The sequence below is a fragment of the Cheilinus undulatus genome, linkage group 6 (genome assembly GCF_018320785.1).
Source record: "Cheilinus undulatus linkage group 6, ASM1832078v1, whole genome shotgun sequence".
Classification (NCBI taxonomy): domain Eukaryota; kingdom Metazoa; phylum Chordata; class Actinopteri; order Labriformes; family Labridae; genus Cheilinus; species Cheilinus undulatus.
The window spans coordinates 9,925,950-9,947,086 of record NC_054870.1 but is presented as its reverse complement, the minus strand read 5'-3'; the positions used below and the strand labels follow the sequence as shown (position 1 = coordinate 9,947,086).

The 21,137-nt window shown below is 39.9% G+C and overlaps 1 protein-coding gene across 2 annotated transcripts in view; it reads right to left on the bottom strand.

The window, feature by feature from the left end:
• The window catches only part of LOC121511093 (inositol polyphosphate-5-phosphatase A), a 280,564-nt gene that overhangs the window by 65,152 nt on the left and 194,275 nt on the right, over window positions 1–21,137 (bottom strand). For both annotated transcript variants that reach the window (XM_041789627.1, XM_041789626.1), the window contains exon 9: window positions 20,414–20,498. In XM_041789627.1, coding sequence (XP_041645561.1) covers window positions 20,414–20,498 — 85 coding nt within the window. The remainder of the gene's footprint in view (window positions 1–20,413; window positions 20,499–21,137) is intronic.

The window sequence follows — 21,137 nt, the reverse complement described above, 5'->3', positions numbered from 1 at the left end:
TCACAATTTTTTTGCACTTCCGCATTGGCTTCATTTTTCAGGACTGGAGGTTGCCGCTTGGTGTAGACAGTTAAAACAGTCACTGTGGACAGCACTAAACAGGCTGAATGCTATGCTAATGGCATAACAGCAGATGGTACTCTTTTAATATATATTTGTCACTGTAGAGTAATACTTAAGTAATAAGATAAAAGTTCAGCTAACAAACCACTTTAATTCAAACCTGAAATCAAATTTTGCTTGACTGTGTTGTTAAAGTCAATCAGCAAATAAATTTACTGACGACCTGAAATGCCTCAGAAATGATAAATCCAAGCATCATTTATGAAACATTTAAAAGGCTGTTTTGTGGGCACCAGTTTACCTCGAGTATAGAGCAGGCGCCTGTATGCAGAGGCATGAGTCCTCAACGGTCCTGGCACTGTTTGGGGAATGTCTTCCTCTATTCTCTATCCCTTTGTGTCTCTCTTTAGTTATCCTATCACAATAAAGTTGTTATAGTCATAATTTTATAGTTATTAAAATGGTATTTTTCTTTTGAGGACAGGCCCATAGGTTGACTTTTTACAACTTGGCATCACGATGTTTTTTTGGCAAACTTCTCCTTAATTGTGAGTAAATCGTATTGAATATTTGTTCCTTCTCAGACTCATACCACTGAAGTGAGCTGACTGCAGCCGCTGTATGATTTGCATTTTACTTTTCAACAGATCAACTGGATTCTACAGTTTCTCTGTCTAATGGACCAAGGGTTGACAACTTTTGCACCACATGGAAAAGGAAGTCTTGCCCGTATGTCACTCAATGCTAACCTCTGACTTCACCAGAATTAAGTAGAAATAAAAATCTAATCCAAAGGCATATATTGTCATTTAGATGGACTGCACTTAAATGAAGACATAAATATTTAACATTCACTCCTTACTGACAAAAAGGGCTGTCAGAAGGATATTTGACCTTTATTAGGCATTAAAAGCATCATTAATGCATTATTCTGCATGACAAAGAGTTTCTGTCCTCCTAATATGTTTTGGTCATAATGAGCCTTTAAAATCTCAGCACAATGAAATAAATGAAACACTGTCAACCTGCTATCATTAAGCAGTATTCAGCAGGAAAATCTCTTCTTTAATGCCCTGGTTGTGGCAGCCTATGGTCATGAAGAATAGCATTACAAAGTGCCTCAGAATGACAAATAACAAATCAATATGCTACAAATGCTCATGCAAATTCACACCTGCTAACTGCTAAATAAATACACTGTAATGTAGAATTTTATGAACAACTGATTTTATATGGACAACGTTTCTAAAAGAGCACTATATGGGAGATTTTTCCCCTTTTTTCTTTAGCTTCTATGCAGCAACAGTTGAGCTACTGAAGCAGTTAATGTCTTTTTTCTGTTAGGCAGGTGACCAGTATCTTCCTCCCAATGTGCACTGGGAGGAGAAGATCCCAGAGAGGCACAAAACCCTCGTCACTCACAAAGAACATTGATTCATCTGGAGCACCTCCCTTTAATTTGTTTGCACCATTTCATCCAAATGATGTGCTCGTCCAGCAGAGAAAGAGAGAGAAGGAGAGAGAGAGGTGTAATTCAGTCAAGGAACAGGGGAAGAGGAAGGTACAGGGGTGGGGTGGGGGGTCTTGAAAGCCCACCACAGGGTGCTAGGCAACCATCTTGTGGGTGGGCTTTGTGATACATTTTACCAATTTTTCATGCCCATCCCTCTTGATGTGACCCCACTCAGGGCCCTTTATGCCCCTGACAGCTCCTCGCAGGAAAACATGCTGCCGCTCTGATAGCATGAAATCGGGAACAAAGACCCCCGGGGAGAGGAGAAGGGGGCCGCCGGGGCACGCTGTGCTCTGGTCCCGCCTGGCTCTGGACACAAACAGATGTTAGGCCGGCCCCGGCTCTCTCTGCCCCCTGAAAGAGGAGGCCCTGCAGGAGGAACGGGCCTGAGATGCTTTGTTTTGGGCCTCCTCTAAGACAAAAAGTGGAGCCACTCCTTCTGAAAGGACCCGGCAATATGGTCATCACAGATAAATCACATGGGGCGGAGTGAGAGAAAGGCCCATGAATTCTCAATGTGGCTCTTAATGGGCCCTCTTAAATATGATGGGATATTTGTGTGAGGATGTGAATGGAGCCTGGCGACTTTTAATGTCAGAGGGCAGAGTTGTTTAAAAGCTCATGGTGCCAACAGTGAGTTTACAGCTAAGTTACAATGGGACGGTCTGAAGGAGCATCACTCTGCTGCTGACAGAAAGATTCACAATAAGAAACCTATTTAAATAATCCAAACGCTTCTACAGGCTCCCAGAACAACAGCAGAACCACTTATTATGTTGTTTTTTTAACCTGAGCTTTATTTTAACATATTTTGGGGTCTAAGTTACACATAGATGGTAGAAAATGCTGTGGCACAGGCATAAAAAACATTAAGGACTTTGAAGGTCTCATGTCTCACGGACGAATCAGGGGGAAGCAGAAGTCACCAATCAGCCATTACTGTGAATTTGTCTTCATATGACACCTGCAGGCTTGACTGAAAGTTGAAAAATAACCTTTATTTTTTTTCCTGAACATTACTCTGTATTAGGGGTGTAACTGTTCACGGGGTCAAGGTTCAGCCCATACCTCAGTTTGGGGTAATAGCAGTTAGCAAAAACTTGTGAGCATTACAGCCTCATGGACTGGCAGGTCAACACTGTCATATGCCTTTTATTCTCCATTCAGGCATATTCACTGTGCAACTTTGTGCACCAAACCACAGGATGAATGCAAAAACTGTTACTGCATGCAATTCTATTTTTTTAAAAAGTGCAATGGACATGAGAAGAAACCTGTGGAGTATTCAGATGGATCGGTCTATATAAGAAGCTTTCTTCCATAGTAAACGGGAAAATAAATTAAAGTTGCTCAGCCTACCTGGTCAAAAACACCTGTTACTTGATTTTTTCAGTACTTTTACTTTGAAGAAAATGGGTGAATATTTTTTTTTTTTTTTTGCTGATATTTCTAAACTCCGTTTCACTGAAACATATACACACTGTCACTTTTGCGAAAAGAGGTGGAGTCAAGTGGAGCTGAGAGAGAAGCTAGGAAGCAGTTTGGTAGTTTAATGTTCAGGGCTCACGGTGGGTCCTCTTGAGTGTGGGGTACACTTGTCACCCATCTATTCCTGATGGTACAGTTGTACATGTTGCCAGTACTGAAGGCAGATCTGATATACACTATCAATATGTATGGCCGATACATTGGTAATATCTGCTGATACTGAAATCGAGCTGTAAATATCGTGCATCCCCACTGAAGAACAAAGAAGTTGCTGGTCTACAGCCTTCTTTATGGAATAAGACACTTATCAATGTGTTTCAAATATAATGCTTTATTATATATCACTCAATTTAAAGACAACAGCCACATAATAACACAGCTTGTCTCAGTGATAGTGGTGCATCATCAACTTCTGGATCCTCTGTGGTGAATACACTGTTTTTGAGGGTGTCATGTGGTGTGTTTATAGATAATGATGTAACAGCTTATGTGGTTCAAAGTCATCCTTCTTTTAAGTCACCCGTAATGTTAGACACTTAAAATAACAATCCGAGCCTGTTAACATAGAAGCCCAGGTTTTTGTCCCTATCGGTTGTTAAGACTATCAAAATGTTCCCGGTCTAAAACTATAGAAATTCCCATTTAAAGTTTTGCCTTATTTGATATTATCCACTCTATCTTTCAGAGAGAGAGAGACAGAGAGCGAGAGAGAGAGAGAAATAAACATTTATTGTGCTCTGTTCTCCAAAGACTGAGGACTGCATTAGTCAAAAAATAGACTGACATCATACAAGTTGGACACTATGTACCAGGCACAAAGAGACGCCTATCCCTCACACTTTATGCCACATTTCATCTGGACTAAATAATAGCATCTCTGTTAGCTGCTGTTGTGATTTCAAAGGCAGCACTCCACTCTGACTAACAGACAACCAGACAAACCATCAATAACAGCAAAGATAAAGAAAGAGTGAGCTGGAAGCCAAAGTTGATTATTGATGATTTATAGAGAGATTAGACTGTTTGGAAGAAGTAATGGATAAAATAAAGTTAGACAAAGATGAAGTATTGAGTCCATTTGAATTTACAGGCTGATTGGATTATTCAAAAATAAGATTGAAAATATTTAATGTTTGTATTATCTTAAAAAGCCATGTATTGGTTTGCAATGAAAGCAAAATATGAAGAAACTCATCTTCATTAGTTTAAATTTACTTTAAATCTTTTGTATTGCATAAAGGATTGATATTCTGTACAAAAACTTTACTTCTTGATGTCCATGTATTTGCAACAAAGCAGAGTGTTCTGGAAAAACTAATAAATAACATTGTGCCTCTCAGAAACAATCTAGCAGATATTTATTCACAGAAAAGTTTTATTTATATGTGTTTGTTTTCTTTGGTAGACATTTTCATCATTTACAAGCAGTTTAAAAAGATATTTGTTGTTTACCTGAATAATTTCATCAGTCATTCAACCTGCAATTATCTCAATATTACATTTATTGTTTTAACTATTTTTACAAGAAAGAAAGTCAGACTATAACATGCTGATTTCAAATTTTCTTATGCATGCTAGGCAGACCTCCCATTTTTTTTAATAGTGAGGGGCAATTTTTCCACATTCCTGATCACATAATTTCAGATAATGACAATAATCATGAAGCACAGCTGTAATTTGGTCACAAATTCAGTGGAATTTCCATTGACAAGTTCAGATAATTTGTAAAATCTTGAGTTAAAGCCCGTGAAGGGAGGAGAACATGAGGAAAGACGGCATAACAAACAATGAGGATAGATTAATTAGGAAGAAAAGTAGAAAAGTTTTAGAAGCAGTTTGTGTGCAAGTTCATGAAGCAGGAAAGTGAAATCTTTAATAACAACTCAGATGAAGTCAAGGCAACAATGCTTTTCAGTTTTTCAACAGGTTCAACCTTTCTTATTTAGAGGCCTAATGTGTTAGAGCATTTATCCCTGCTTCATATCAGGACTATCATGGAAAATGTCACTTAATTAAGGGGTCATATTGGTCAGTTTCTAAATTAAATAAAACCATCTGGATGTATGTGTTGTATTTGTGTGCATTGTGTGTATATGTGTTGTCATGGTATTTGTTAAACAGGGGCTTCACAATATAAAGCATAAAGTATGACAGACATCTCTCCTCATGTATCACATGTTCAAGCACTGAAGAAAATTTTTATTGTTTCTTTAAAACATCCCGTTAGCTGACTGTTTCCTCTTCAGCGATGAAACTGATTCTTTGAGATATTGTGCAGCATCGATCCAGAGTGGGGGATAAAAATCTGGAGCCGGAGCACATGGCAATGGTGCATGATGGGGGGTAACTCAGGTTAAATCACTGACCGGGTCCGACCCCCAGGGGCCTCTAGGCCAGTGTGCCCTCCTCACCCTGTCAGTGCCAGGCTCTGCGCTCATCCTTGGCTTGGTTTGTCACACCACCCCACCGTTGGCATGGTGTTCCCAGCTGCCAGTCACAATAACCCCCCTCCTCAGAGTACACAATGGTAATAGCATGGCTGGCGCCGGGCTCAAACGGCCTGTTGTTAATGAGCAGCACCAACAGAAGCCTCTGCTTGTTCTTCATTTGCCAGAGTTTTAATGATATGGACAGAGCTGCCATCAAAGCTCAACGCTCACAGCTCCTCTCTCTCTCTCTCTGTCTTCAGAGCTGTTTTCATTAGCATCGAAGGCAAACAGACAGAGAGAACAGAGCTGTTGTCTGCTGGGAATAGTCTTCCTCTATATCCAGATGGTTATCTGTGATATAATGGGCCCTTATTGTGATAGGTTGGACTCTACTAGCCAGATAATATGCTTTCATTGTGTCAGAAGGAAACATCTCCATCCCAGGCTTCACCTGACAGCAGTGGGTCAACTATTGGCATCAATAATGTTGTTGTAACTTGCTTGGAGTGTCGTAAATGAGTGGGTGTGACCGCATCAGGATGGTAGATCAGTGTAGGAATTTGCAGTGATTTTTAGTACTACAACATGTCATTAAAAGGTTGCTGCCTTGAGATTTAGTTTAGGGGTAAAATATTCAAATACAATTTTTCAGACAACAATAACAATAATAAAGTTGTTAAAGTTGTTTTTCCTGACAATTATTGTGAGTTTTATTGCTAAATATTAAAATAACAATGATACTAATCTATCTCTCCTTCTCTATAATATTACCAAAATGATGTGTATGTTTAAGCATGTGCAGTTTGCCACAGCATGATGTGATGACAGAGTGGCCTGTGGGCTAGCTGCACTCAATGAATGAAAAACTGATAAAAATGAATAAAAAGATGTTTGATTTCAGATCTATTGGTGTGGATGTACTCTTTTAAGTCCCTGAAAAGCCACCAAAGTTCCAGGCTTTCTAGAAAAGCTTCCATAAGGGCTGTGAAAGCATGGATAGAATCATTGGAATGGCACAATTATTAGATGTAAAAAGTAAGAAACTACAATTTATCGTTCAGAAGTTATTTAACATGGCTGCACAGCGGCGCAGGGGTTAGCGCTGTTGCCTCGCAGCCAGAAGGTCCCTGGTTCGCTTCCTGGTCAGGGCCTTCCTGCGCGAAGTTTGCATGTTCTCCCTGTGCACACGTGGGTTCCCTCACGGTACTCCGGCTACCTCCCACCACCAAAAACATGCTCATGAGGTTCATTAGGTTAATTGGTGACTCTAAATTGCCCGCAGGTGTGAATGTGAGTGTGCCTGGTTGTTTGTCTCTATATGTCAGCTCTGTGAATGACTGGCGACCAGTCAAGGGTGTACCCCGCCTCTCACCCAATGACAGCTGGGATAGGCTCCAGCCCCCATAAAGGGAAAAGCGGCATAGAAAATAGATGGATGGAAGTTATTTAACATTTAAAAACCTGCATCACTTAATTCATAATATCAAAACACGGGTCTGAACGGGTTTTAAACAAAACCATACTGGATCAGTGCATAAAACGTGTACTAGCTGACATCAATACCTGCTTTTTCAGCAGTTTTGGACAAATTTCCCATACTAGTATCAGATTCCAAACTCTACAACACTTCACACTTTTTAATGCAATGTACTAAAATGGCTCATTAGGAAATAAACATCCCAAAAAAAATCCACTACAAAAACATTTATTTTTCAGCATTCGGACATAAACCCTGCTGCTTTAAACCATTTTATTAGGATAATTCTGCTTCAGTAAAGTAGCATAGTTGTCACCTCCATTCATCAAAATAGAGTCAGGTGTCATTGTATCCTAGTTTAATGCACACTGTCCTTCATTTACCACTTTGTTCTGAGAAAATATGAAATAAAACTTAAAGTTACTTCAGTGAAGTTTCCTTTTCAGACCAAATCTGATGGAGCACACCAGGACCACTGAGTATATGCACTGTGATTGTGTGCTAATGTGTATACATCTGGTTTAACTACATGTGTGTGTGGTAGCTGAATGCAGCTGAAGAGGGTGGTCACAGTCCCCTGTGTCAGGGGCTCCACAGAACAGAGGCCCAATCAGTGCTGGCCCGCTGGTTAATGGATGGATGGCCCCCAAAATTAATTAGCCTGACTAATGTAGTGTACACTTAATTACACTGGCCGTCTTTTGATTTATAGCCGAGCAGACACACACTTGCTAGTCAAAGTCAGGGCTAAAAAGGGAAAAATGTTTACTCTTAACTGCAGCAAATGATTTACCAGGAGGGGATTCAGTAGCTGGGAGAATGACCAGCAAATTGGAATAAAGCCTGATGGTAGCATGCAAGGAAATACAAATGGTTACCTTCAGTTTTTTAAAATTGTGACACCAAATGGAGATATTTAGACTCAGCTTATAAAAGTCATGTAAAGTTTAATCCCAGTATTCTTAGCCTTAGTCTTGGATTTTATGTCTAATAGTCAGCTAGTAAGAAAGTAAGCTGCCTGATCTGGAAGCCATAGATGCAGCAATTTGTTTCCGTCAAGGGTAAAGTTTTTGTTTTAGTCACTGACAGGCTCAGATTGTTATTCTAAGTGGCTGACATCGCCACAGAAATGATCCATGCAGGGAAAAACCTTTTTGATGGTGAGAAGGATGCTCTTTCAGTGGGCATAAATAGCCTGGTGGATATTTTTGGATGCCCCATGAGCAGGCCTAAACTGATATTGGTTTTTCAGGGCTGATACCAGTTTGGATTATTAGTGGTTTATGTGACTGAAAATAAAAAACACTCACTATGTCAGTGGCACCCAGGCTATAACTCATGTGACATCTAGCTACTCAGACTGTGTTGTGGGAGGGTCATTAGGTGAGACCTTGCTGAGTCAAAACAGAGCCAAAGGGGGAGACACACCACACAGTGGAGCCAAAGTACGACACTTTCTGATAAAATAATTTTACAAATGATAGGTTGATTGAAATGCCAATACAGATAATCAGCCAAATCCCAAATATCAGCTTCAATAACTGGTAAGGCCTCACTTTCTCCTCACTTTCTGACTCTCTCTGCTATCCTATCTTAACAAAGGCATAAAAAACTCTGGTAGGATGTAAGAGTAATGTATTTGCAGCTTAAAGTATTAATTTGTACTTAAAAGGCTAAAAAAGACAAAAAAAAAAAATCTTTCTCTGCAGGGATCCTTTCTGTAATGTTGTCAGACACTTTTAATAACAATCTGAGCCTCTCAGTGAGAAACACAACTTTTAGTGGTTGTATAATGGAAAACTCTGAATTGTTATAGACATTGCGATCATTTTCCCACACTTGCTTCTTATGTAAAATGGCAGCTATGGTTCATTAGCAGAAAAAAGTGTTGTTTAAACATTGTTGACACTGCAAGAGAGATGAATCATTCTTGGTTATGTTTATTACTGAGTGTTGCTGTTGTTGTAAGAGGTGTTCCTAATATTTTGACCCTCTGATGCATGTGAGTTGGGTTGGCAACAGATTACAGACTCCTTAGTATGATGCTCTTCACACCAACACCCACTACCACCTCAATAAGACGCATACAGAAGAATTATCAGTTTTCTGACAGTCAAATAATGTAAAAATATTAAAAAACTTTGATTGGCTGATATGTCTGTTATCTGAATTTTTATTCTCTAATATCTGCATCCGTTCCCGAAAATCCACAACGGTCAGGCCCTAGTTATTTCTTTCACAAAGACAATGCAGAATCTAGAAAGAGATGACCACATATTCAAAGGTATCAAATCACTCCTTCCAGATTCAAGCAAAAATAAAAAATAAAAGTGAAAAAAAGGGTGTATTCTTTACATGTTTTGTTCACATTAGTTGCTGTAATGGGCGCGTGTATGGTGTGAGTCCACAGTGTGAAGCATGACTGATCTATCACACGGCCTGTCATCACTGAGCATTTTACAGCATTCATTAGGAGAGGGGCTCGTCTTGGGCCCCACCTTTAATTTCATGCTGCTCAAGCCAGAGAAAGGACACGGGACAAAGGAGAAAGATTGATGCCCAGTCTGGCCTCCTGCACCTCCTGTAGACACAGACAGGGGGCGCTGATACAGACCACCTCCTCCTCCTCCTCCTAATGAAATGTGTCCATGTAGCAGCAGATCAGGCCCAATTAAAAACAGCCCCACACCATGTCACAGGGACAGTAGATCAAGTCAACAATTAACCTTTCTGCTGGCCTCTATCAATCTGAGATGTGAGCGGGCCGGCCAGCAGCACACCATCTCTGCAGATATTAAATTTACATTCTATTAAGTTTAATTAGGAGGGATTTTAAATATACTGGGAGAGCAGGCACGGAGCCCTGAGCCTGTCATCGACATCACTGATTCACGACCAACGGCCACCTCTGGGGACACACACACAGTCTGTCACACACACCACTGTACACCTCAGAGCACCTCCTGACTGAAACATGGAGCTAAAACTGTGTTTGCTGTGAGTGTCAACAAGGGTCGTGTGATCAGGAGCTGGCTCTGCCTGGCTGAACATGGCTTTCAGTGATACTAAATGTTAGAGGGTTAAAATAGAATTACTCCTTATCAGACTGTAAACATGACAGTGAATATTTGGACTGAACTGATAAAAAATGCTTAACATTAGTAAAACCAGTTAGTAGTAAGGAGCAGACACCATTCAATCATTTAGCTGGCTAACCGTACTCAATAATGTTTAACGATAATGTTCCAAAAGATTCTCTGCCTTCTGCCAATGCAGTTCTTATCAGAGCATCATTAGACATGATTTTTTCAGATGGGGCCTCCACAGACTCACTTTGTGGAAACTACAACTGTAAACATGAAAATGACTCACCATAATCTTATTAAGATAGTACAACTCCTCCATCTATGAGCCAAACACTCTATCTGGCTTTGGACTTACCATTAAAAGCCTTCAACCAGCTAATCATTTATCATTCATTTTAACTGTTTTTTTAAATAATACAAGTGTGTGATGCTGATGTGTAAATGGAGAGAGTGAATCCATTGTGCAACACTTAGTACAATACATTTATACACATTACTTTGTTTCGTCTAATCTACACTTTTTATGCATAGATCATTATTCAGTTCTCTATGCTTTCAGATATATAGCTTCATTTGTCATTTACATTTTTCATTTTGGTCACATTCATATCACATACAGTGCCTAACAAATTTATTAGACCACCACCCAAAGTAAGGTTTATGTCACAGCTGCCCTAAATTAACAGCATTGATAATTACCAAAATCATTTTTTATGTTTATGCAATGGTTAATACACCAATATGTAGAAGCTCTTTAACCCAAATGATATTTTTAATGCTACAATATAATTATTATTGTTATCCATGAATTTTCAAATTCACTGATTTATAAAAAAACTGAAAAAATAGTAAAGCACATTATTATTTCTTAATTAATATGTCAAATTATAGTTATTTACTTGCATTCCTGAAGAGAAAAATTAGTTTTAGTGGTTGAATGTTACGTTTGATTCATTTCTGACTTCTCAGAGAAGCCCAGTGAGCCGGCTTAAATTTGTGTATTAAAAGGTGAATTCAGTTTGAAATTCCTCATTCCTGTTCAAAATGGTAAAACGTGGAGAGCTCACTGAAAATGAAAGAGTCCACATTAAAGCACTTCATCAAAATATTTATGTTTTCTTGTTTTTATGACAGGTGGTCTAATAAATTTGTCAAGCACTGTATATGTTTATAAGCTGCAAGAATTTTTGACCAATCAGAGCATTTCTCTTGCACATCACACATTTTTGTCTGCCTGTAAATCTCCCCCTTGTAAACACAGATAGAAGTTGATGGGATTATTCAACAATGAGACAAATTGGTCCATGATTCACATCCATGAACAGTCTCAAGGAGTTAATCTGCAATTTTTAAAAGTTAAAAAAAAGAATTTGCCCTTTACTGGTTGTCTAAGACTTCTGTTTTTTGCTGCGGTCTCAAAAAATTATCATTCTTGTTTTCTTCTGTGGCTATTTTATTCTTAAAAAGCAAAATAAGTTCATGAAACATGGTTTCAATCAGAACTTAAAACTGCTTCAGACTTTCAAAGGTAGAGATTATTCATGTGTATTAAGTTCAAGTTTGTGGAGTACTGTTTAGGACAGAGGAATATAAATTAGTACAAGTCAGACTTTGTTTAATTCCCACAGCACACATGTGCATCCTCATAGTTACTAAATCCCTGGATTTCAGCTGAGGTGCATTTTGATTTTTTCTAAAAAGGGAGAAATAAAGCCTTAAAAATGTTCTGGACATGACACAGTGAGGAGGGATAAGACACTCCCTCTCTCATCTTTATGCCATCACCATCAGCTGCAACAGCATAAAGTTAATGCTGCTTTTGCAGATTTGATTTTCAGCTGTAATGTCTTAGTCATTAAAGTCAGACTTAATATGAAATACCTGAGTGTAAGACAAGGGTATACGCTCCTTCAGAAGACACAAGTTCTTATGATATCAACCTCATTTTAAGAAAGCCTGGTTTGTTCACATTCTCAGAAATGAACTACACTACCCACAATCCACAAGTGTCACAGTTAAATCTGATCTCTGGTGGAGCCTGTTGTTACTGTGAAATGATTAAATCGCACTGCAAACTTTGGCTTTTGGTTGCTCCCACTAAAGTTTAAAAGTAGCTTTTTAATGCTAGGATTTGAACTGGGAAATTTACTTTCAACCTCAGCCTCCAGGAAAGTGGGCGGTCACCGCTGAGCTCTGTGAGGACGAAAGCTGGCAACACAACCGCCACCTGCCTCAACATCCACAAATAGAAAAAAAAATCCATGCAATTGGCATATTTCTAACACAGCATGTAGTTTGTCATTGCTTTGTACTCTTGTGCCAAGATCTGGATTCTAGCAACACTTCTCAACACCCATACACACAGGTTCTTGGCTGGAAAAAGTGGGCTGGGGGTTGAGTTACTCTTTAAAACTTGAGAATGAGGTTTCGGATGCTCTGTGTTTGGGTCTCTGATCTGGTTTAACATGTTCTGCATCTTTAGTCAGTTAATCTCCACTGGATTAAAAGGAAATCACAGGCGGGATATCGACAAGTGGACTGTGAAGTATCTGATCCGCCAGACCAAATCTTCAAACCCCTTCCTCCTCAGTGTTCTGTTTTATCAGCACCGATGCAAAGCATGATCAAGCCGAGTCTGATCAGACCCCTGGGAGAGCAGAGGGGACATGGAGGGGACTGGACCACCTCCAGGCTGCTCAGCCCCAGCATTAGTCTCCACGTGGCTGTGTCCTTTGTCTGCCAGTCAAAGGGCCGCTGAATGGGGGTCAATTGAAACCAATTCCCTCTGTCGGACACAATTAATGGGGTTGCCCAGGCTGGGCAGGAGGGGGGCGACCGAAGGCCTTTGGTTACTGATCCTGCTGCACAAGCATGCCAGGAATTTGCCACCTGGAATTTACCCTGTGACAATAACAAACCACCCCCTTCCAAACCCATCTCCTTTTCTGTGCACACATGGATACATCAAAATGTCCCCCGGGCCCGCCACCCATCTACCCACCAGGCAGGATGGGTGACAGGGGAGTGGCAAGTGGTTGTCCACAGTCTAGTCACCCACAAAGGAGCAGGGACAGAGAAGAAGAGAAGTGGTGTAGCGTGCAGCTGGACAGAAATGTACTGCAGTATTTTCTGATCCAGTGGATCTCAAAGTGGGGCCTACAGATCCCAAAGGGGGGCTTCGGGGTAAAAGTATCCCTCAATAATGGTTTGTAAAAAATATCTTATAATATTTTAGGTGTAATACTAGAAAAGCAATCCTTGTTTATCCAAATATCAGCACTTTGTTGCTACTGTCTCATGTCTTCTGATTTGGATGACAGAGACCCCATTTCAAACATTTCAAATGTATTTCAGAGATCAAGACTGCAGGAGTTTATCTACAATTTATTACCATGTAATTTCAATCACTCTTTAAAAAAATATTTTTAATCTCAACAAAGTCTTCCTGGTTAAGTAAAAGTTGAATAAATGTATTAAGTGCCTAGGACTATTTTATTTACCATGGTATTGAAACAGATATCTGTATCATTTGTTTTTTATTACTATGGTATCAAAGTTTAAAATTCTGATACAACAACAACCCTAACCCTGAGTGTTCAGTATTTCTGACCTGGAGATAGTAAGCCTGTTTTGTCTCATGCAGGAACTTAACAGCCATCCAAATACCCCATGATTACGTGGATTTTATGAGAATTTTAGTGTATTACTTAATGTGGTTAAAACTACAACATTGGGGGGAAAAAACCTTCAACAAATCAGGTGTACATATTTTATTTTTTGGATTATTTAATCTACTAAACACAGAAAAAGCTCACATTATCTGTGGCTTTTTGGGGCCTTTTTCTATCGATTGAAACGGTGAGAAAACCAGAAAAATGAGCCTCTCAGACAGCGAGAACGAGGGCCGGCTGCTCTGTGTCTGAATCAATCTGTGGATAAGTATGGCCGATCGATCCCCCTGCAGCCCATCTACAGTTAAGCACTCCACTGGATGTGCACTAATTGTCCTGTTGACATTAATTGTCATTAAAGGGCTTCAAACGGCCTCCCGGCTGTGAGTTACACCCTGCGCCGAGGTTGCAACCCATTTGTTTATTGGTGACATCACGGCTCTGTACTGTTAAATCACACAGGTCGGCCACGGTGCAGGACGGCTTTATATGATGACATCATCAGGCTTTCTGTTGTCCCCATTAAAAGCTTGAAGTTTTTGAGGACCCCTCATTTAGCAGGGGGGATTAAATGTCTAGGTGTTTGCGTGTCACAGCCCACAGCTCTAACTTCCTGAAGGGGAGGTCTAAAAGGCCCTCCTGCTCTGCTGCCACACCCCTCTAAATGGGCCAAATCAATCAGATTCATGTGGCCTTACAAATTGGTTGTGTGTGTATTGGCGGTGGATGTGAATGGGGGCCAAGGTGCATAAGAAAGGAACCCTGTGTGAGTGGAAGGGAGAGGGGGCAGAGATGGACACACACCGATGCGAGCCTTACACATCCCTGGAAAAGGGGTCATGACCCCCTCCTGCACTCAAACAGCATTTCAGAGATGTAGGGACATGAAGAGGCTGAGTGCTGACCTACCACAGAGGAGTAGGGACTCAGGAGATGCAGGAAGAGTTATTGAAATGTGCTGCACTGGAAAAATACAAACTAATTTCACCACACTGAGTGGAAGCTTTCCTTAGTGCATGTTTTTAAATGTAGCTGTAAATTCTAGAAAAAAAATACAATTATCAATGCTAAAGCCAACATTTTTTTGCAGCCAAGGACTTTTGTATTTCCCATCATGCCATCATGCTTTAATTGCCAATTCTGATACCAATGTGTTAAACTCCCACCTTGTGGATGCTTTCTTTATGTCTGACCTGTGATGACACATTACAGTTTGCCCCACAGGTCACTTCTTCTGCCCCATAAAAACCTATTATCTAAATCAGCAGTTAGACATTCCATTTTGCCAGCATTAAATCAACACAACGGATAAACTTCGGATACCAGCATCCGTGAATACTACAGTATTTGACAATGGGCCAATGTCTGGCAACAGGGCAGGTATCAGCTGATACCAATGTTCAACCAATACAGCCCAAATAAAACAGAATTAAAAAAAAAAAACATAGACGGCTGCAAGGGCAAGAACAGAACTAGATGATCCTGTTTAATTCAATTTAAAACAAATTTCATGACAGCTAAAGACTTTGTAATGTTTGCAACAAAAATGAAGCTTGTTGTGTTTCACATTAGGAAAGCACAGTGGATAAGTGGTCAGCTGTTGCCTCACAGCAAGAAGAGTCCTGGTTTGAATCCCAGCCAGGCAGGGCCCTCCTGTGTGGAGTTTACAGTTCTCCTCCATGTGTGTGTGGGCTCTCTCTCAATCTTCTGTTTTCTCCCAAAGACCTAAAATATGCTTATTAGCTAATTGGGGGCTCTAAATTACCTGTAGGTGTGACTGCTTGATTTTCCCTATATGTCAGCCCTGTGATGGACTGACTGATTGACTGGTGACCAGTCACCTCTTAAGGCCGGCTCAGACTGCACGATTCTTTTGGTCGTTCACGATGGCACCATGTCAGCCTATACGACCAAAATCTTGTCCCAGCTTGGCCAACAGCCTGGCCACACTATAAGAGTGGTCAGGACCGCTCAGCGTATGCTGACGTCACCACTGTCTCCGCAACTGTGTGCGAGTTCACAGGTTGTCGGGGGGCGGGCCAAAGAGTGTCACTCACTCTACAACAGAAGCGCTCTATGTAATTGTAGCGGTCTTTTGCGCAAAAAAGAAACAAAAAAAAACTTGAGGGCATTACAGACAGTCCAGGTCAAAAAGCTCTAGCTTCATTACTAATGTCATTACTTTACATTGCATGGTTTGCAAAACAAGAAACATGTCAGCAGTGTGGGGCAGGCACAGTCTGAATCTTATAGTTTGCAAAGTCTTTATTAAAATGTAAAAAAAAAAAAAAAGATGACCCATAACAGCAAGGGGATATCTTAAAACTCAAACAAACTTTAGGTTGCAGGAATCTGATGGATATGAAGTGTTCAGGGAGAGTCAAAAATGAAAATCACATTCAGCTGAATTAATTATAATTAGTCCAAAAATTAAAACAAGTTCCTTCATAACAAAATGTTTTTTGTTTTTTTTTGTAGTTAGCTAGTTTTACAAAACTCAATGATGTGTCAAATTTGATCATTTCTTTCATGAGTGACATTCTTTGATTAATTATTAAAGTTTAGTTAAGTCTTCTAGAGTTTAGAGATATAAAGCAGATGAAGATACTCCACAGCAATGGTTGCGCGACTTGAGAATGTTTAAAGTCGAATTTCATGTGAAAAAAGTTGACTCAACTCCGACTACTCATTGATGAAATCATGAATGATTCTAGGAGAAGGGTATAGTTTAAAATGACCAACAATTTATATATTTTGATAATTAAAGTCCATATTCTCCCTAGAGTAGGCAGCTTACAAACATTTTTTGGTATAAGTGCAAACAACAGAAGGTTAATTTGGTACATAACATACCAGAATAAAGCAGTTCCTAAGACTGAATCTTGAGGAAAGTCAGAAGAAGAGGATCCAGCCATCTGAACACATTTCCCATCAAACAGTTGTCAAACCATGATGCTGCTTGGTATGACACGCCAATGTGATGAAGCACATTCATCAGTAAACAGTGGTCTACAGTGTCAAAAACCTTAGATAAATCAATTAAAAGGGCAGGATGTTAGGCATTGTAATTGCCTACTCTTGTGATGAGTGACTAGTCAACTTCAAGCAAAAAGAGTCCTCACACAGCAGTAAATTCAACTGGTCGACTCGTCGACTACTGTAGTCTATGCAGCCCCTACTCCAGAGATTACATCCCAATAAAAAAGAAATTCATGTGCAAACTGAATCAGTTGGCTTGAAGACTTTAACAAGTAAGTGGTGAAAAACATCTTCTTTCCTAGAAAAGTTCTTAATCTTAATCGGTGTTTTCATCCTAGCATTGCTGATAAGATATAAAAGATTATATTTATAGTATTAGCCCAAATGTGTGTCAGGTGAAGCTTAATTTCTCCTCTGAATGAATTCAGTGTTTGCACATCTGCTGTTATGTGTTCTTGGATTAATTATCTCCAAAGTAACTCATGCACACATGATCATCAGTTAATGTAATCTAATTCCACACTAAAATCTAATGTTCTGCACAAACTCTGAGGAAACAAATCAAAGCTTCTAATAAAAAACTGACAGGGTAGGGGTCATTACAATACAAGGATTTTAAACTTTTTTATGATACAAGCACAAATCAAAACATACACCTGATTAAACATCACATCAACAGAACAATAGAAGACTACAGTGACAAACACTTCAAAAATTGAAAACAAACTCCTGCACACTGTCTAGATCGAACAAAACAATGGCAAGACTTTGGGACTAAAACATGATTTCTTAAAAAGTATATGTGAAAACTATTAGATTAGTATCAAGGATTTGAAATATGGACAATTTCAATTGTACGCACAGTTAAGGCACCAAAACTTAGTTGTGAAAGTGTGTAGAAATTTCTTAAAATTTTGGATGAGTTCATTTCTTTTCATATCCTATGTAATAGATGAAGGAGACCTGAAGTCCTATTGGCACAGAGTTTTTGCAGATTACACTCCTCAAATGAAGTAAGGGAGAAGAATTTTGAGGAGCAAATGACAAAGAACGATCACTCAAATAAAACATCTCAGGCAGAATACTTACTGATGAGTATGTTTGTTTAGTGTTGACTGTAGTTTTACTGAATACAGAGTTGTCAGATTATAATGCATTATATAATTGGTTATATATCAGGCATCATATAGGAGTTTATCTGTAATATTTGATGGATTTATTCCTCTCTTAGAGACCTCTTTGATAAAACAGACTTGGTTCATAAAAGCTTTGGTACTTGTTGATACTTTTGATCATTAAAGATCTTTGACATCTTCAGTCATGATGGTGATTTACTGCCGCCCTAGTGGCAGGAGCTGCAAAATCTTGCCACTGAGTCCATCTTCCATTCAAGACAGCCACCCTCTCTTCTCCCCCATCCTCTAAATGAGGCTGAACAATACCCATACCTTGAACAGCCCACTGACTCAAGAGCTTATTGTGCTGCAGAGGAGAGAGAGCATCGACCAACAAGTGGCTCGCCTGCTCTGCTATCATAGGACACCACTGTCTGTCTGCCTGCAGTGGGCCTTTATGACTTGTTATGCTACTAACCCCCTCTCTTCACCCACCCCGCCCTCCAATCTCCTCATTAAGGATGCTGAATGACTGCGCTACCTTGGCTCTCACTGGCCTCATTTGCACCAAGAAAAGGAGCAGAGGAGGAGGAGGAAAAGGGGGGAGGGAGGGAGCAGGAGAGGAAGGGAGGGAGAAAGAGCCATGAATGGCACCATAACATAACAATGCACTTGGAGGCTCAGTTGGCAAACACAGCTGGGCCGCCAACAGTGAAGCGTTTAATGAGTCATAACTCTGAAGAGACAGTGGCCTCCTAAAACCTTTTATTATCCTGCAGTGTCTCTAATACACCCCAACACTTTATATTACTATGACTATGCAGTACCTAAAGGAAAATTCTTGTATTGGGCACTATTTCTTTAAAATATTTAAGCGTTAAACTACTAGAGGTACAGAACTACAAGATGTTCTCAGATGAAATGCTTCAACCAGAGGCAGCAAAATAGGCTGTGATGGCTGCAGTGTAATACTAAGAGGCAAAATATGCCCTGTAGATTTGTTGTTTTTGCCATTGGCTCAGATTGTTATTCTAAGTGTCAGATAATATTAGGGAAAAGATGCCTACATAAATAGGCCTTGTGGTAAAGAAGTATGTGTTTTTTAAGCAGAAAAAAAATATTACCAGTGCTTCCCACAAATAGATGATACTTGGACAGGCCACCATGGTATATTAACAGCCGCCAAAGTAAATGCCAAGACCATGGAAGAGCAGACACATGAGGCAAGTATCCCCAAACTTTTGGGACCACAAGACCTGGTGATGGATTTGATGCCATTCAGGGCTTATTGAAGCCAAACAGAATCACCTCTTGCAACATGTCCTCCTAGCAGTGCTGTCAAACGGCTCACAAAGAATGCTTTGGATCGAGTGTTGTCTGCCATTTCTAAAACCTGTCATCAAGTCACCTTTGCTGGAACCATGAGAGATGATAAGATCTTTCCTGAGGGAGAAGCTCAACAGCTTTGAAGCAGGGGTTCTCAACATCATCTCTGACGTTGCTGCAGAGCACATCCCTGTGCTGTTTGAGTCACAGGCTCACACCGACATGCAACTGATGAACCTCCTACTGTCACTGCCATCCATGGCTTGATCGGTGTCCTCCAGGCTACATGACAAGAAAGGCCAGAACAAGAACCTGCTGGAGTACCAGCTCCAAAACCTGCAGAAACCATGCCAGCTGAGGATGCAAATAAGGCTTCGGTCATGGAGGAGTCCAGGACTGAGGTACTCAGTCTTGACTCAGAACCTGCAGAGCTACCAGCTCTCCCATCAGCTGCCAGCTGAAGATTGTTCTCAACTTCCATACAGGAGGGTGAGGTTACGACTGAGGCACTGCATGCTGCAGGAAGTGATCTCAGTCTGCTGCTCTCTCTCTCTCTCTCCTACCTTTAAGTGTGCCGCAGACAAGTATGAGTGCCATACTGATGTCATCATTATCTGCCCATTAATACAATTTTCCTGACCCTGTTATGAATAAAAATCAAGATTACATAGAAAATAAAACAAGGTCAACTCTCCACTGCATGACCATGTGCCACAGAAGTTGTGTGTCTGTGTTCTGTTAATAAATTGCTCATGCTGTTTTTCTTACAAGCAGAAAAATCCCACATGAACAGATGCTAATTGTACAGAGCCGCAGCTGCAGGAATTCTGCTTGTGGTCCATGTTTTAAAATCAAAATAAAAAGTGCCTGATGAAGACTAAAATAGATCATGAAAGAGGAAACACAAGTAAATCCTGATTTTTATGTGGTGCAGAAAATACACAAATTGGTTCCATAAAACATATCATAATGCAGGGAAACAAATGTTTGATGCCTAGATATTAAGAGAAAAGACCTTTAGACTGCCTTCCCTGATGATATAAACTATGAAAAGACAAGTATTTCAATATTTCATGCACTGACCAACAGACTGTTGCAGAGGAAAAGATAAAATAAAATAAAAAAAATAGACCTGAATCTTAAACACAGTATTTAAACAACTGCACTGAAAATGCATTTGTCTGTTATTAGGAATACAAAATGTTTTCCATATTGCCAACCCCACTAAACAGTCACTTTTAGAGAAATATTTTAAGAAACACTCACCTCAATAACCTGCTTTGAGTCCAGCCTGAAGTTAAAATCCCCAAACACAAAATATGGCAACTTCTCGTATCTCTGGTCCGTAATCCTGAAAAACAGAAAAACATCATCCATCAGTGAGAAAGTTTCAGCAACTACTGTAACCTCTGCATGTTGTACTCTTAAGTATTTTATGTATCTATACATCATCATCTCAGCATTTTGAACAACACAAAAAAATGTCCCCTGAGGAAATTTAAAGAGCACACTGTATACTTGACAAACTTCACCTTTTTGAACTGCTGCCTTCTGGAAGGCATAAATGGGCAATTAAAGCATGGACATGTGCAATATGTGCATTTTCACTATGCAACATGCACAGTAAGCATTTGACAAGGTATGTGTTTTGCTATTTTGTGGTTTTAATAAAAATATTGTATCTACGCTTTTGTCCACACACCATTTTTTATGCTATCTGCACAAGTAAAGACAGCCATCTTTTTCAATGCACCGCATAAACAATAAAGGTCTATCCATCTTTCAATCAAACTCAAGTTTCTGAATATCTTTAAGCCTCTTCATGCTGTCACTGATACTCTGACCTCAGGGTATTTAGTTTACAGGGGCCACAGCACCACCTGCTGGCCTGACCTCCTTGAATCAGAGTGTGACCTTTACAGAGTAACTAAAAAGCTTTTTAACATCTCTTCATTGCCTGAACACATCTTCTTTCACATACAGTTAAAAG